At 31.2% G+C, this 17,880-nt stretch overlaps 2 protein-coding genes across 4 annotated transcripts; both read right to left on the bottom strand.

The window, feature by feature from the left end:
- Positions 1–4,397: 4,397 nt before the first annotated feature.
- Positions 4,398–9,274, bottom strand: CNGC15 (cyclic nucleotide-gated channel 15). 2 transcript variants are annotated; one of them, XM_020677014.3, is made up of 9 exons: positions 8,840–9,269; positions 8,183–8,337; positions 7,975–8,050; positions 7,234–7,789; positions 6,944–7,156; positions 6,567–6,859; positions 5,962–6,073; positions 5,453–5,689; positions 4,398–5,285 (listed from the first exon to the last, which is right to left on the bottom strand). In XM_020677014.3, exons 3-9 carry the CDS (start codon positions 8,001–8,003, stop codon positions 4,635–4,637), a joined length of 2,091 nt encoding a protein of 696 aa, XP_020532673.1. In that variant the 5' UTR covers positions 8,004–8,050; positions 8,183–8,337; positions 8,840–9,269; the 3' UTR covers positions 4,398–4,634. The 2 variants fall into 2 exon arrangements, with proteins under 2 accessions (XP_020532673.1, XP_089582169.1); XM_089726043.1 differs by having other exon boundaries at positions 6,567–7,156; positions 8,840–9,274.
- Positions 9,275–11,878: 2,604 nt separating this feature from the next.
- RRP41L (3'-5'-exoribonuclease family protein) lies at positions 11,879–16,932 on the bottom strand. Of its 2 annotated transcripts, none has more exons than XM_012209403.4 (8): positions 16,687–16,932; positions 14,653–14,731; positions 14,368–14,470; positions 14,122–14,242; positions 13,666–13,754; positions 12,472–12,621; positions 12,232–12,356; positions 11,879–12,137 (listed from the first exon to the last, which is right to left on the bottom strand). In XM_012209403.4, the coding sequence occupies exons 1-7, from the start codon at positions 16,823–16,825 to the stop codon at positions 12,267–12,269; spliced, it is 771 nt and encodes a 256-aa protein (XP_012064793.1). In that variant the 5' UTR covers positions 16,826–16,932; the 3' UTR covers positions 11,879–12,137; positions 12,232–12,266. The 2 variants fall into 2 exon arrangements, with proteins under 2 accessions (XP_012064793.1, XP_020532676.1); XM_020677017.3 differs by having other exon boundaries at positions 12,228–12,356.
- Between the last annotated feature and the right edge of the window lie 948 nt (positions 16,933–17,880).

Genomic DNA, 17,880 nt, shown 5'->3' on the forward strand with positions numbered 1-17,880 from the left:
GCATTATTATTATTTATAATTCATAATTATTTATCTAAACCCACTTAAGAACTAACTAAACCAGGCCAATAGTCAAAGTGGGTCCATTACTAATGACTAAGCCCACACCCAAAAGGAATGGATGATTTATGGTGTGATAAAATGTCCCTTTAAAAGGAGGAGGGTGAGTTTGTAAAAGAATGTGTAGGACTCTGACTATGTTATTGGGACCCAATTGGGTATCACTTTCACTGATTTTGTCCCTCTTTTAGAGGTAAATCTATGTTTCATATTCTCAATTTTGTCTGTCTTACAGGACCAAACTCATTTAACTCCCTCTCCTCTCCTATATATCTTATTATTGCTTTTCTTTGTCCATTCCCATAACATGGAAGAAGAAGATTCCACCTTTTTTCATTTTCCTATTTATGTCTTTTGTTTTCTTTGTTCTTTTGCTTGAAAGTTATGTTCAATAACTCATGGGAGGTCTATTAGAAAGTCTAAAAAAAAAAAAAAAAATCCTAAAATGAGATCATAATTATTGAGATGAAGGAAAGTTTTAGAGTTTTGAAGTCTTTCAATATTTATTTAATAATAATTGATTTTTTTTTTTATTTTCCTTTAACATGAGATGAGAATTCAAGTTCTGATCATTCTTTTTTCTTTAAAAATTTCCAATCCTCTATAAGAATTTTGATGTTGGGATTTGAATTTTTTTTTTTCAAGTTTCCTTATTCCTAGTTTGGACAGTCATCAAACACTTTATTTTTGTAGTTATTAATATCGTTCTTTTATACTTGTATTTGTTTCAAATGAATGTTTTTTTTTTTTTTTTTTTGTATATTTTGATTTGTTTTATTAGTTTTTTTTTAAAGAAATTTCATGAAAATGGTTGTCCTTCTTAGGGGACTATTTGATGGATGTATAAATTTATGGCAATACAAACTGGGGCATAAAGCATGCCACTTGCACACCGGCAAAGTTTAGTGCTTCATGCAAAAATTTTAGGGTCCCAAAAGAAGATGAAATAATTCAAAGTCAAGAAGAATTTTTCAATAGGAAAAAGTACTATTTAGTCCCTGAGATTTGTCCTAATTTTTTTGCTCCGTAATTCTATTTTGATAAAAGCATAAAATATCCATCAGATTTGATTCAAGGGTTTTTCCGTGAAAAAAATAATATTTATACCGTTAAATATTAGATAAAGACTATATTACTCTCCCACCAACCCATTAACCCTCCACCTTTTCTTTATCTTCATCTTTCTCTTTCTTTTGCAGCAACAATTCCTACTCACTGCCAGAATTTATTTTCAAGGTTGGGTTTCAAATCTACCACCAATACCTTTAAATTTCAACTCTTTCATACTCAAACATATATCATCTCAGACTCTTTTTTTTTTTTTAAATTTTATTTCACTCATTATTGATAAATTCAACTCATACAATAAACTTACAGATAAAATACAAACTAAAATTCTTTCTTTGAAAGAAAACAAGGATGAAAATAAAAACAAATTTATAATTCCAAGCTTCATCTCAACCTCCATCTCCCAATCCATTAGTCAATTCTCTTTTATTCCTATAAATCAAGAAATATAAATAATAATAATGAAGAAAAGCCCATGAATTTATAGTGAAATCCATAAAACGATCAATATAAATCTGTGATTGAATGAATCTATAATAGAGCCCATAAGGATATTAATTACCCCAGAAAAATAAAATAATAAAAAAAAGCTAATTAAAAATTCTCTAAACCTTACCCAAAAGCCTCACACCAGTTGCTTACGCCTTGGATTTGAAAATTTTCTTAAAGCGTAACGCTAAAAATTTTCTTTTTATTTTTTGTCTTTTGGAGAAAAGGTAAAAAAATAAAGAAAGGTGAAGATTACCACTTTGGTGGTGGAGGACCCAAATTCCAGTTGTTGAAGCTTTGCCAGTTGTGATTTTTTAGATCTTTGAAAATTCTTGGCTTTTGTAAAATTTTTCATATTAGATGTCTTTTTAATTGATATTTAACGATAAAAAACTCATTTTTAACAGAAGGACCATATAGTTTGATGAAATCAAACCTTAGAGATATTATATATGTTTACCAAAATAGAAGGACAGAGTAGTAAATTAGGTTAAAATGCAGGGACTAAAAAAATACTTTTTCCTTTTAAAAAAATATTCCAATTTTTTTAATTTACTTTCAACCAAATGCCAAAAATTATCACGTTTGGCAACATGTGTATCATATTTACTCTTAGCTACTGCATGTGTTACGCATAATTTTATTTTTAATATATTAAAATTTTGACTTTCATATTACAAGATAAATAACAATACTCTATTTGTCCACTTTTATATATTATTTGTTATTTCAAGAAAATTACCAAATTTTTTTTTTTAATTTTAGCATTATCACTATGTTAAAACACAATAACTATAAAGAATTGTTGATATTGAAATAACTAGATGAGATAAAAGATAATATAATCAAATTAAAATATTATGTTATAATTTAAGTGGTGTAATTGATTTTTTAGCTACCATATGTACAAAAACTTTAAACGATGGATAAAAGTGAATAAAAAATAAATTAGCATAACAATGTCTAAATCGTTTATTCAACCAAAATTAAGTTTAGCCAATCCCTAATTTTCTTAGTTGTGAACACCAAGAACCCCATTTGGTTTAAACTTTTAATGCTCTTTGTCCCTTCAAAGTTAAAGGTAAGTAAAAGACCAATAATTCTTGGTTGTGAACACCAAGAATCCATTTTCTTGAAATTCTTTGTACCTTTCTTTAATCCCATTTGCTTGGAAAGGAAATTGCTGCCTTCATCAAAGTTGAAGTGCAAGCAAAGACAAGAATCAAAATCCCTAATCACTACTTAGCAAAAGACACGGTCAAAAATTATGGGCTCCAAAAGTTAGCCAAGAATTATTAAGCCCACTTATTATTATTATTATTATTATTATTATTATTATTGTGTTGATTTATGAAAATCACTTTTACAAGTTTATATGTTCACTAAAGATGTTTTTTTATACTTAAAATGGGAAGCATAGCTTTTGTTAAAGTTGTAAACTTTTCATACTTAATTTGATTCAGCACCGTTCTTCATGTTCTTATATTTCCTACATTCACTTTGGATATGTCGGATTTTACAGGTTTGGATTTGACTTTCACCACAAAATTTCAGTTCAAATCCATTGACCATTGACCATTGCCCTCTATTTTATTTTTTCTATCTTGTTTTCAAATTTTTTGTTTTCTGTTGTTCATTTATCGATTATTATATACTACTTAACTTTGAAAAAAAAAAAACCCCAACTAATCCCAACTTAATCTAAAATTTAAATTTTTTTTAAAAAAATAGCAGAAATTCATTAATTAAGTTTGAACTTTGAACATGAATTTGCAGCTAAGCCCAACTAATGAAGCCTGTAAATTGATTTAATATTTCACAAGATATTGCATTGAAGGAGAAATGGGCCTGAGCCCATTCCATTTTAATTTCAGGTAGTGACCGTTCCATTGGTTTTTTTATAGGTAAATAACTTTTTAATCCCTCAGGTTGGGCACAATTGCAATTTTATCTCTCTTATTTGATAAATATATTGATTAGTTCATAATGTTTAGTTCTATTAAAGGGTTATTTTTACAACCTACGGATTGTTACTCAGTTGGAATGCAGGTTGAGCATATAGGAAGAGTTTTCGGGTTCCACCCGTACTAAAAGCTCCTGCAGGGAAGAGCAAAGAACCTTAATTGTAACTAGACCCCGAGCCAAATTAGGCGGTTCCTGATAATGAGATCCAGATATCGGTGGTTTACAAAAAAAAAGGGGGGTTATTTTTGCTATTAAGTGAGAGACTAAATAGTAATTCAATAGCAAAAGTAAGGAAGAGCCAAATGATCAAATATTACATGTATTTAACCTCTAAAATGACACTTTTAGATGGAAGGATCCAATAGTTTAGTGTATTTACCAAATAAGAGAAACAAAGTCATAATTATAACAAAACTTGAAGGACTAAATAGTTATTTATTCTTTTTTGTTTATCAACAGAATAATTTTCCTTATAGTCAAGGTAATTTCTTTTCCTCAAACAAGGACAGGTATTTACAGTGGAGGCAATGAGGCACCTGCCTCACTAGTTTTTTACTCTTTAATTTATGATTTTTTATTTTTTTATTTTTTTTGGAATGATATGATTTTTTTGATATTTTAGTATATGTAATTGCATTAATTTGAATTGATTTCACTAAAATTTTATTTTTCGTCCCCACTAAATTATTACTTTTATTAGATTTTCGTTCTTCATACGAGTTTTTCCTCGGATTTTTTTTTTTCTAAGACGAATAATAGCTAAACAGCCATTGAAGGACAGAAAAAAATGAATGGGAGAAGTTAAAGGGAAGAAATACATAAAAGGATATACTTGTTCATTTATATTATAGTACAAAACAGAAAAATTAGACTCAACTTCAATGTCTAACAAGATCCTCTAAAACTATAATCTTGTGATGCTTATAAACATATAAACAGAAGCAATAGAACTTGAAGAAGTCCTCATTGTTTTCCCAAAATAATAAATTAATGTACATCAAATAATCTAATTTCTACGCAAGGATGAATTGGAAAAAAAAGATCCTGAAAATTCAATCATCCTCTACTAAAAAATCAGGTTCTGCTGGCTTCTGCAGCGATCGCACTATATTAGAATCCGAAGCAGAATGCTTAATAACAGTCCGTCTAGTGCTTGCTGCTAGCCTTACAGCATATGCAGATTCAGGCTCAGCTTCTGTAGGATTTTCTCTAGCTCTAAGTTCAGTTGCTTCCTTTCTTTTCTTATATCTTCTCCAAGCTGCTTGTATGAAACACGCAGCCCATGTTCGCCATTGATGCGAGTAGAATCTGAACTTTTGTCTTAGTTGCTTGCTATGTAGTCTTCTAAATTGTGAGGCTACAAATTTCAAGTCTTCTGCTCTCAATGCAAATGCTTCAACTTCTGAAATGGCTTTGACCGTACGAGTAGATGATGGAAGGATGATGCTTGGTCGAGGGTCTAATGCCCATGTTAGCAATTCCTCTCCACAAAAATCACCAGGACCAATTCGGCATGAGTTGAAAAATCCAGTTCGACCTCCATTAGTAGTGTAAGAATCAAGATGGCCTCGGATTATGAAAAGCATTTCATTAACAAGATCACCTTCACGCACTAGAAATGTGCCTTCAGTTGACAATGCAGGTTTTAGCCTCTCACATATAGCGTCCAGCATTCTTTCATCCATTTGATCAAATAATGGGACCTATTTATTTCAAAGAGGATGCCGATTAATTACATATCCAACATATGATCTTCTTTTTCTTTACTTTGAGAAACTTTTTTCTTCCATGTAAAGGGAAATGAAAAAAAATATCAAAATAGGATGAGAAATCATATGATCAAATAACAATGCAGGATCCAGTGACTTACTCGTCGAACTAAATCAAGGCAAAGGTGGCGCTTGATGTCTCTTCGGAGATCCATCGGAAGACCTTTGAGAAGAACTTCTTCGTCAACTCCTCTGGTGGCAACCCACTTGTATTGATCATATTTCCTAACCGATTGTCTAAGCTCTGGTGGCAGTTGTCTGTGATGCATCCATTGTTCTGTGTCAGTTCTCCCTATTCTCCACTCTTCTAGACGAACTGTCGTTGATTGTAGGTATCTCTGCAAGTAGAATATTTGATAATACATATATATTCTCAAGGATTTTTATTTTTTCAGGAATTGTATGAAGCAGCTTTGAGACATAATGATATTTAATATACTGTTACCTCTTGCTTTTTGAAAGAAAATTAAGAAAGCATTAAGTTTAGTTGAAACTATAATGGCATTTTTCCTTTTGTTATTTCAGGGATAAGTTAACTAGCTAGAACATCACAATTTCAACAGGCTGAAAAGGCAGCTATAAAGCCAATAGATATAATATGAAGGCTTACCTGCATATTCCCAATGAGCAATGCAAAAAGAACCAGGCCTAATGTTGCGATAATGATGGCAAATATTATTTCACCTACATAAGTACTTGTGGAGAGATTTTGCCCTAATGAACTGCACAAGTGGATGAAAATGAGTGTTAAACTCGAACAATAAGTGCAATGAATCATTTGATAAAAGAATTAAGTGCAAATGAATTCATTTCAACCATTTATTTGTTGATTAAGCTCTTGCCTAAAAACATAATATTCCCTTTATTTTTTTGCCTTTAAAGAAAGCACAAACAAATATAAACAAGAGGTTAAACTGATAATTGTAAGAATCTGATTTTTTTTTTTTTTTCTTTCCACACAGTCACCATAGTTTAACAGAATTAAGAAACATAGATAAGTTCACTTCAAAAATTGCATTTGTAGCCAAATTGAATCAGATTCTTTTTTTCATAAAATTTTTCTCTGAAATTTATATGGAGTTTCCAAACTCTTAAAATGATCCTGTATATCTCTAGCAATAAACTTTCTCTATATCCTATATGGAGCAAAATTACCTACAAAACATGGGAACACTACAAAATAGCAGAGACAGAGAGATTTAGAAAGCACATTACCTCAGATTCTTTAAGCCCCACCAAAGACAATAGAAGTATTTGTCAAAAAACGTGGCAATTGTAACACCGAATGTCAAAGAATCACCAAATATTCCAAACTGATAGTAACTATTATCTGGATTACATAGGTTTGTGACATTGCTTGATTTGAACCAGTACTCCCTAACTGGGTCATGCAATTGATGGCAATCAAAATATTCGTATCTACAAGACGCCTTCTCCAAATTACAAACACTTCTCCAACATGCTTCTTGTCGTTCAATTGCCAGAAGATACCAACAAGCTCCTAAAACCTTTTTACCGAAGAAAGTATAGAACAAGTTGAGGATTCCATCCATTAAAATATTTATAAAAATGAAGAGTTCCTTTGCACTTACATGGCTTGCTAGCATGTATAGCATCAGATTATAAGCAGCTCCTGCCCAGGCTGTTTCGGTCACGACACCATTAGCCTTAATAATTCTTGATGAAAGTGGAAGGATGAGAAAAAGTCTTGGAAGGTACTGAAAAATAATTATGAAGCGAAGTACATTTTTGGTGTTTGTCATTGTTGAACCACCAAGATTGGGGATAACAAACCAAATCAAAACCTACAAAAGTGTAAGATATGATTTAGTCCATGATAGAGAGACTAACTACATTAAGGTGAAAAATTAATTTGGCATACCTGAGGAAGAGGCAGGGCAGCAACAAGGTCGATCAAGAAATGCATTTGAAAGTACCTTTCTGCAATCTTTTTAGAATCTATAACAAGCTCCCCTCTCCCAAAAACACGAGAAGAAGGCGCAACATAAGCAGTTCTAAAACGAATGAAAATCTGAATCATGTAAAAGATATCAGCTATTGTTCTAACAATTGTAAGGGATACTTCAAGGGGTATTCCAATATGTATGCAAGAGTCCTTGGAGACTACTGGCAAGTAAAAGAATAAAGGATCAACAAACAAAGAAACTAAGCAAGCTATTAAAAAAATCTTAGTCCATCTATGAATTATGGGTCCTCGAGGGTCTAATATCTTCTTCTTTACTCTGTCATAATCCTCAGAGAAAACTCTTGATAGTACTTTAGATTTCAATGACTTTACACTCTTCTTCGTTGCCTCCTTCTCGGATTTCTTAGAACTAGACTCAGATACCTGTGTTACATCAATGTTGTATGTAAACTTACTTAATCCATCTCCATTAACTGTTGGGTGCTTGGCTAATTCAAGATCATCTCTAAACCTGAAATTTTTGTATATATGGAATCTCAGATTCAGCAACTAATTAATCCACTTACTAAATAAAACAATGAAAAGAATCACAAAAATGAAGTAGCACATGTGAAGTAATCATTTGTATGCAATCTCAAGATTAAACAGATATTTTGAAAGCCACAGTAAAAATCAAACAATTAGAAAGATGCAAACCTTACAGATCTTGAATTACCATAACCCATTGTCTTCCGGTAAAAATAGAAGAATGGCTTCAATTACTGGATTTTATCTGTAACACAAGGAGCAATAAGATGTGTGCACATATTTGGCCTAAATTCAACTATTTGTAGGTATAAAGCAGCATATAAACTGAAATTGACAAGGCATACACTAAAAGCCACAAGAGGGAAAAAGAACATACTTAGTTCCTTTAACCAGGTATCATGTGAACAAAAGATTTAAAAAATCTGCATCAACTTGGATATGAAAGCTGGCTCCAAAAGGGAAATCCCCACTTTTTTAGGGGAAAGCAGAAGTCAAACACGTGATCAATTTTCTTTTATTACTCTTTTAATCCTGAAAAAGAGTAATGAAAAAGAGTAATGGACATATATCTTTAAAGAAAAAATGTTACTTTCCTCAAATTCATTGCCAATTGACGCAAAAACATTAATAAAAGCCATTTCTCGTACATATAATATTCAATAAATATGTCACTTCAGCCCCAAAGTCTAAGTCTAGATTCAGATTCCTTAACTTACACTCAAAAACCAACATATACATCAATATAAAACTGTGATATCTTCCCTTAGAATCAAAATAACTAATCATTTTGTTTTTTACTTTTTTTTTTTTTTTTTTTTTTTTTTTGAGAATAGTTTGTCTTTTACTATTGAAACGAATCTGCTTCACAATGAGAAGAAAAAAGAAGACCTCAGGAAAACTATGAATGCTAACGGTTACCAGTATTAAAAAATAATTAAATTACAAATTTTAGAGGAAAAAGGGAACGTAACCGTTAATTCTCATTTAGAAATTTTAGCGAAAGTCAAAAGAGCATTAAACAGAGGAGACTTACAAGCACATTTCATGAAACCCGATTCCTCCTTCTTTTCTTGGTTTCTCTAATGGTTCAGACAAGGCAAGTAAAACCCAGAAATCTTTTGAAAAGCAAAACACATAAAAGAACCATTAAGAAACTAAAAATGGAAAATTTTCTATCTAGTTATTGATGAAGAATGAAAAGTTTAGGTTTTTGAAACCATCATGATGGCAAGATTTACTTCTTGTTATTCTTGATCGCTTCAAAGATGGTGGACGGTTATATACATACAGATAGAGTACGGATATATATGTGCTGTGTAAAGTGTATACAAAGAATATATATTATTTCAAGAAAAGCGGAACAATGGCGGAGAAATAAGCTGAAAGAAGAAACAAAACCGACGGGAAGAAGTTTACACAGTTTATTTGGTTTAAAAAAATTTGTGGAGTAATAACTGAAGAGGACAAAGAGACAACAACATATGAGTGTGTCCAAACACACACTGAAGTTTAATTTTCTTTGTTTTCTTGTTACAATTGGATAAGCCTCGCTTTGTACTTGTATAAGATCTATTCATGTGTAGTATTTTATTTTTAATCAATAACCAAAAACATATTTATTTTTTTATCAATAAGTGTTGCGAAGAGAGATTGGATACTTCTTCCTCGAGTGAAGTTGAGGATGCTCACTGCAAGCATTTGAATTCTTAGTCGGTGGATGCGGTGGAAGCAAAATTTTTTGTCTAGTCCAATCAAGTAAGAAAATTCTAACTTTCAAAGAATCTATTTGACTCGTTAGATACTCTTAGCAATCTTGTACTGACACGTGCACGTCCAGTGATGTGTGTGCAGCCAATGACCATCCTTCTATTCCAAGATTTTCCATTTCATTAATAATGATAAATGATTTTTTTCTTTTTTTTTGGAGTCATTGAGAGAGAGACGAGGGATTCCAATCTGGTCTCTATATTTATTTATCCATTAAACTATGTATTGGTCTTTCCAAATAGAAATTAATATATAATACTATCTCTTTTTCCATTTTATATGTGATTTAGTTAGTTATAAGTATAGAATATTAGTTTAGATTTTTTTTTTTTTGCCATTTTTTAAGCTTTGAATTTTAGTTAGGGTTTATTAAAATTATAATTAAGTTAGAAATTAGGATGTTATTACGACTAATGTCGAAGTTCATGGTACTAGGAGAAAAAAGTTAAACTTAGGATTCAATTAAAATAACCAGCAAAGTTTGGGATTGTTTCTAACGATTTAGCCCTAAAATATAAAATGTTTAAGGTTTTTGCACGAGAATTAAGGAAGTAATTAATTCTCGTAAATTATAATAAAATCAAGGGTAATTATCACAATATTAAGAGTAATTCGTGAAGATAGTTATTGTGTCTAATTTAAATAAAGGTAAAATGGAAAAAATTCATTTATTACTTTTAAAATACTCAAAAACGACTTATATTTTGAAATGGAAGGAGTACTAGTTGTTAGATTCCTACACAGAGGAACTAAATCAAGATTAGATGAAGAAATTAGGTGTGAACTTAAAATACTATATAGCATTTCTCTCTATATATAAAAGGCATAGAATTCAAAACTCAATGCTCCCTTGGTTCCATTTTAATAGTAACATTTGATCTTTTTATAATGATTAAAAAAATTATTGGAATACATTGATTTTCTAAAAATATATGATGAAATGTCTAAATTACGCTTCTTAAAATAAAATCTATCCATTTAATTTTATTAAAAAACACCTTCCAAATATGGATAAAATTAAAAAAAAATTATTAATATATTCTCAAAATTCTAAATAAATATTTAAAGTGAAACAAGATAAAATGTTTATTTATTAGTATTAAAGTAGATGGGAGAGCCTACTAATTTATTGCATGGTAACATATACTACATGATTGTGGATTAGGGCACTTGTCGGTGATGGCTAATCTGAGTTATTTTTTAATTAATTAAAGTATTAATTAGCAAGTTTGCATTGAAGGAAAGAGGTGTGGTGCGGTGGAATTTATCAATCATTTGACAGCAAAAGCTGGCTATTGCCCTACGTGTGCGTGGCCTCTTCTCTTTTGATGTACATTTTTAAGTACAGGTCCTCGTTCGGAATTTTTAAGATAGACCCAAAACCAAATTGCCATTTAAAATCCTTTTCTACATGTCTTCTCTGGATTGCCGTTTAATTAATTATTCTAAATAAATCTTGTGTGAAGGTTAAAAAATAAGTCAAAAGTGAACCGATACTAAATTATTATTGCATCCAAATGAAATTTCGTTTTGGATGAGTTCACAAATATTTTTTCATGCTTAATTTATAAATTTATAAATTTAAAAGTTAATCTTAGTTTCATATAATATCTCCAAATAAAATTTATTTATTCTAGGTTTAAATGAGATTAAATCTTATCATAAACGTGTTTAATAAAAGTGTCATATATCAGTATATTGTTCATTATTTTTTAATTTTTTTTAATTAAAATAATTATTTTAATTATTTTTTTTTTATTCGTTTACATATCCAAACAGACAGACCCTGTGCTTGCATTAATTACAAATTAGTTATTACATCAAATCACCCAATTTTTGAATTCTTCACACTCACAGCCTGGATTTTATGGGTCCAAGTACCAATGGCCTCTCCTACACGTGCTATGAGAACTATATCCTTCTGATATATTTATTTACCACTTTTCTCCATCTGTCAACTCAAACCAATAGTATAATAAGCCATGACTTAATTCATAGCAAATAATAATAACTGATAACCATTAATTAATAAATATTAGTATTTAATAATAGTAACAATTGTTAAAATATAAAATAATCATTAAAAGTTTAATTTTATATATATATATATATATATATATATATATATAAATATAATTTTTAAGATGAAAAGTTTATTATATATAAAAGTTTGGTTTCGGCTCTTCATTTTCTAAAACTCTAATTTTTTTTTTTATTTGGCACAAAACGCGCGAGGTGAGATAAAACCATCAAAAGATTCTAGTTTTGAATCTGTAAACAAAATAGTAAAGAAAGAAAAAAAGTCTGAACTGAAAACAAATTAATACTAAACGAACTGTAATCATTTACAGCGTATGTACTTCAACTAATAAGAAGTTGCTAAATTCCTACATAAGCATTTAACAGAGAAATGCTGAATGGAAATCTGAACCCAAAATTTATCCATGAATAATTAACTTAAAGAACAAATGGGCTGCAAAAATACACAAGCAGCAAGGAGAAAGCCAGGAAAATTTTAATGTGATGGTTAAGTGAAACTTGGGCAAATTCCAATCTGAAAAATCCTGCAAACGCCATAAATTATGTCTTCAGAAATGGGGGAAAGAAAAAGGAGGTGAAAAACAAGGATTGATTAGTGGCTAAAGAGGTATGACCTACAATAGATTGGCAAAATTGCTATTCATGGTTTCTTTCTAATCTTGTGAGGATGAAGCAGCCTCTTTCAAACACGATCTCATTATTGTTGCAAGCTTCGAGCAAGCATCAAGGCAAAGCTGCATTGCCTGTTTGTAAAACCAAAAATTAGTACAGCTAAATCACAGAAGCTGCATACACCATATGTTGCTTAAAGTTAATGTGATATCAATGATAAATATACTGGCAATTTAATAGATATACCTCATTCATCTTTGCAGCAGACCATTCCCCTGTAACAGTAAGCTGAGTGACCTCATACCGGGAAGGCATACAAGTAATCATAAAGCTTCCATCCTGACAGCTTTCCTCTTCCAAAATCGGATCAATGATGAGGTTTGTACCAAGACAGGACTATGCACCAAAAGAAGTTAATGGCTAGCGCATGTGCAAGTTGGACAAAAGGAACTCAACATCCAAGTGCAAGGGATTAAAGCAGCTAAATTTATCTTAAACAAAAATGGAAAAGGAGAAAAAAGAAGGCATAAAGTAAAAGCATTTGTAGCTTTGAACCACTCCATTCTAGAAAGGTTTTGACCATATAATGAGTTCTATAGATTGAAAGATCTTGACAACACTAGATGCAAAAGAAATATGCCAATGTGCAACAAATTTAATGTAGCCACTCAATTTCCACTCTCCATCATCCTGTTCAATCACATATTCAATAAAAAAAATACCAGCAGTTAGAAATGAAATTGAGAACTTCTCTTGTTGGGGAGATTGACACCCCTCTGGTCCTCGTGGCTCCACCACTATGTATTCTCCAAAGTCCAAACAGAGAAACACTAGAGCTAGAAGGCTATTTAAAATCCAGTTGACAAATTTACTACATGAAGTCACTTATTATAGTCAAGGGACAGTGAAAATGAAAAAAATGCATGCAAAAATGGTGAAGATACAACCGAATGGTATTAAGTTGCTTGCATCAGCAACAAGAAGAACAATTATATCCATGAACTCAATCTCTTCTTGGCTATGAATTATGATCCCTAAGATGGATTAAGCGTTATACAGAGCTGCACATAGTGTGGAAGACGATGAAAACGCACAGATAAAGCATCAGAATCACAATAGAGGATTTTAGGTGCTAAGGGACTCCCTTTTTTCCTGATGAGGAATGTGAATTGGTAGGACCAAATTAATTGAGTCAGTAACAATAAGAACATAACTGTTTGGAACTATTGAAAGTTTTAGTTCTCTGTTAGGTAGTCAAAAGTTGTTTTAATAATTTGCATCAGACATTAATCAAACAGACTAAGTAGATGAACACTATTAAGATATTTAAACAATGCTAAGGTTCTAAGAATATCAGCGCGTATAACTATGTGATGTTAACTTTATGCTCAACACAAACAAGAAGTGTTAGAAAAACAGAAGCCTGTCCAGGATGCATACCACTGAAACTCCCGCAACAAGATCATACATCATAATCCCTGCATCAGCCAAGGCAAGGCTTGCACAAGATATTACAACAGGAATATCACCTGCAAATGAAAGGATGGAGCCCATTGATGAGTTCAAAGTCAATTAACTTTTTCAGCATCTTACGTTTTACCAATTATGTGAAGCAACAGGGCACAAAATTGCAAAGAAAGTCCTAGATAAAAAATTAATAACTATTAAGGCTTATACGTTATCAAACTTAAACAGAAAAGCAACAGTGCCAATATCAGTTTGGTGCTTAAAGACAGAATATTGTGATATCCAGCAGTAAGCATACTACACTATCATTCCTTTGTGCAGGAATACAACTGGAGACAAATTTAAATTTTCTAACTTTCCTTCACCCTTTTATTTTTTCAGAACTTAAAAAGGCCAAGATTTAAAGGTTAATTTGAAGCTGTAACTTACTGCCACCAGATTCCAACACCAAAGCAAAAACATCTACAGTTGTCTTGGGGAAAGTTTCCAACATTATTGCACCTTCCAAAGCTTTATGAAGTACTGAAGAAAATTCTTTATGGTCTGATCCCTAACAGAAAAAAAAAAAAAAAAAAAAAAAAAAAAAAAACATATATCCTCGCATATTAGATACCAATAACTTGCAAAACAAAAATAGAAATGTAAAACATCATTAGATGACTTCATCTCATATACCTCTCCACGGATTGGGCTAGCAAAAGTTGTATAGCTCACATTACAATTCAACCGGCCTACGTCACTATACATCATTGCTTTCTTACTTTCTCTGGGCCCAAATCTGAACCAAGAAAGAGCAGTAAAATATAAAACATGTTTCTATTGCATATCACTGCCAGAATGAGTAGCTAGAATATAAGTCCATATTATCAACTTATCAATAAATTGGCAAAAGAAATTACAGATAGAAAACACAAGAGATCAAGAAGAAGATGATATTCACAAGGGAAACCATTTACTTACACAGACACAATAACCTTTGTATTTCCAAACTCAGCATAAGCTGATCCTGCAGCAGCGTTCACAGCACCAGTTCTGAAAACTGCAAGTGAAAAAAAAACTTAATGATCTTTCAAGTAAATCACAGCAAAACCACACAACCACTCATGTTTGTGTGTCTCTGTGTGTGTGTGTCCAGCAAGAAGATAATAGAAAAGGTGTATTCATGCACCTACATTCTTAAAAAGGAAAAACCAATACGGTTTAGCATCTATCACAACGTAAAACTGTTCACAAAACATGAGACTCACTCTTATCCATGGCATTTTCACTCAAATACTAAACAGTGGATCCTCAATTGGAAAAGGAGACTGAAGGGGAGAACAAGTAAATAATCGACAATCTATGAGGATCCTACGTGCAAAAGGCAAACAACTTCCAAGCAGCAGCATACTTTTATATGTGAATACAAAAGGTCAAGTTTCTAAGAAGGATTTCTGCTAGTAATAGATTTAAACTATCCTGGAACAAATGATAAACGAACAAGGGAGCAATCCAATTGCTATTCATACAAATAACACTTCGAAACAACCAAAATACAGCATCCTTTAGAAAGTAATTAGATTTGAAAGTGGAACACAAAGATGGCAATAACAAAGAGCGATATGCATGATCCATATAATTTCATTCAATATTTAGGAGCTTTGTTAAGTATTGTAACAAATGAAACTCCAACAAGCAGCCACAATCATTGGAATACAAAAACACACCTACTGTTTATAATCTTGAAACATCTCAGCCATCACATTATGGAAAAAAAAAATAAAGCAAGATAAAACAACAGAGAAATAGCTAAGACATGTAATGTAACAAAAGTTTAACAGACAATCAATCAACAACATATGTTGATTGAACTTGGATATATGTATCAAATACATATTCATTAAGACTCAACTCAGGTAACTTTAGGTTTTTCATATTTTTTTTCCCTTACTTTTGGACAATTATATCAAAGTATCCATGTTCATTTTAACGTTTAAGTGTTTGATTCATGTCCAACAAGGACACACTATGGCAAAGTGAAGAGTTGGAACTACAGAAACACATTAGGGTGAAAGCATAACGCAGAGTACAAGACAGATCAAAATCCCGGAGTAAAATTTTGGCACAAGAACAAGTGAACAACATTCTTAAACAATTTTCTCAAAAAAAAAAAAAAAAAAAAAAAAAAAAAAAAAAAAAAAAAAAAAAATCTTAAACGACTGATGCACATGTGAAATGTCGCATGCTAACTACAAGATCAAAACTTGAAGGAAGCATTAAACCTCTTGTACACTTAAACATGCACATGAGACTTATTAAATGAAATATATTCCTTGTAGATGTACAGATAATTCAAATGACTAAACCACAACTACAAATACAAGTGGTTGTCTACCAATAATACATCCAGAAACAAAAAGGAGAAATAAAAATTCCACGATGTCATTCTTCTAAAATGGAAAAAGATCAATGGAGCCATATCCTTTTTCTCTCCAGGGAAAATGTTTCATACCCAAAAAAAAAAAAAAAAAAAAAAAAAAAAAAAAAAAAAAAAAAACAGAAAGACCCACGTTAATCCAATCAACCAATTATGTGAACCAAACACACAAGTAGAACATAATCAGATAATTGAAAACCAAAATAAACCCGAGCAGAAGAACAAAAACACAACTTTATAGCAGAACTACTTGAGAATATTGCATGTGCTCATTGTTCACTCTACTGAGAGATAAAGCAAACATAACATAAGGGAAAAATATACAAGCAAAACCCCAATGAATTCTGCAAATACCCATATTGAAAAACTGACCATAGACAAAAAATATCAATGAAAAAAAAACAAAAACAACGAGTGGAACAAGTAACAGGGAGTGATCAAGTACTGAAAAGAGTACAACAAAAGTAAGCAATCGATGTCTCAAAAGAAATATCAAAAAAACAAAATCAATTCTACTAAAATATCATTAGAAAACCATTTGAGAGAGAGAGAGAGAGAGAGAGAGAGAGAGAGAGTACAAGCGGGTCGACACTGGTGGAAGCCGCGGCCGTCGGGACGGACCCAATCAACATCGGAATCTTTAAAAATGGGAGGCCGGGATTTCAGCGGCGGAGTCGGAGAATAAGTGGTCGGAGCTAAACCAGGTTTGGAGGCCATTCTTTCTCTGTTTCTTACGAGTTCTAAAGGTTTTCAAGTGAACTGTGCGCTTTTGAGAACTTTGCTGAGTCGTTACAGGTTTTTCGTCTCCTGTATTTTGAATGACAAACGATGTCGTTACCGATTTAAAGGGTTCATTTTATCATTATTATAAATTTATAATTATATTATTGGGAAGGAAATTTGTGATTAATGTTTATAAATTTCAAACACCAACATATACGGCTGCACTAAATTGAGTTGAGATAGTTGATTCTTAAAATTGTTTAAACAAAATTTTAAGTTAATACATAAATGTTCTCCATTTATATTTGATTAATGGTATTCAATTTAATTATTTTTAATTAAATATAATCATTGCTAGCTTAAAAGTGATTATTCTCTCATTCAACTGTTAAATAGAAGATGAGGATATTCACGAAAAAAATAAAAAAAAAAGATATTGTTGATGGAAACAAATTTTTTTAAATACAAAAAAAAAGGGTGTATTTTTTAAAATTATTTATGATTATTTTCTTTCAACTAATTTATTAATTGAAGAAAAAATAATTGCATAAATAGATGTTTTGAGCCAAAGAATGAAAATTTTGTTTAGGGATTTTATTATAGTTGCTTTTTTGAAATATGTGATTATTTCTTTTACCAATTTTGATTTTTTGTTAATTCTATTATATTTTCGGTAGTAAACGCTACATCAAATCTCTACTTGATTGTATTTGACAATTTTGACAAAAAATCTAAAAAAATTGACAAAAAGACTGAGGAATTGAACGGAGTTGAAAGTTAAAAACGTAATTTTTTTTTTAATTCACTGGAGACTTATATGAGCCGAGATAATACTACGAGCTACACAACAGGAGATATTTTTCTTTTGACTCATCAAATTAGTGAAAACTGTAGTTGAAACGACTCTAATTTGAGACATTCTACTCCTCACATAAATGAGAAGAGCAACCAGACCACCACCTGATTAGCAACGTAATTATATATTTTAAAAGAAGCAAAAATGAAGTGATGTATTTAATCATAACCAAGGGACTAAAAAATAATTCTCC

This window comes from Jatropha curcas, chromosome 1 (assembly GCF_041381405.1).
Source record: "Jatropha curcas cultivar XTBG-Jc1 chromosome 1, XTBG_Jcur_1.0, whole genome shotgun sequence".
Taxonomy (NCBI): domain Eukaryota; kingdom Viridiplantae; phylum Streptophyta; class Magnoliopsida; order Malpighiales; family Euphorbiaceae; genus Jatropha; species Jatropha curcas.

Coding starts and splice junctions, on each gene's coding strand:
- RRP41L (XM_012209403.4), bottom strand. CDS start 16,825: ATGGCCTCCAAACCTGGTTTAGCTCCGACCACTTATTCTCCGACTCCG. Junction 14,732..16,686: donor CCACCAGTGTCGACCCGCTT/GTACTCTCTCTC, acceptor TTTCACTTGCAG/TTTTCAGAACTGGTGCTGTG. Junction 12,357..12,471: donor CTGCTGCAAAGATGAATGAG/GTATATCTATTA, acceptor TTTTACAAACAG/GCAATGCAGCTTTGCCTTGA.
- CNGC15 (XM_089726043.1), bottom strand. CDS start 8,003: ATGGGTTATGGTAATTCAAGATCTGTAAG. Junction 6,074..6,566: donor TGGGGCTTAAAGAATCTGAG/GTAATGTGCTTT, acceptor CCACTTGTGCAG/TTCATTAGGGCAAAATCTCT. Junction 5,690..5,961: donor TGCTCATTGGGAATATGCAG/GTAAGCCTTCAT, acceptor TTCTACTTGCAG/AGATACCTACAATCAACGAC.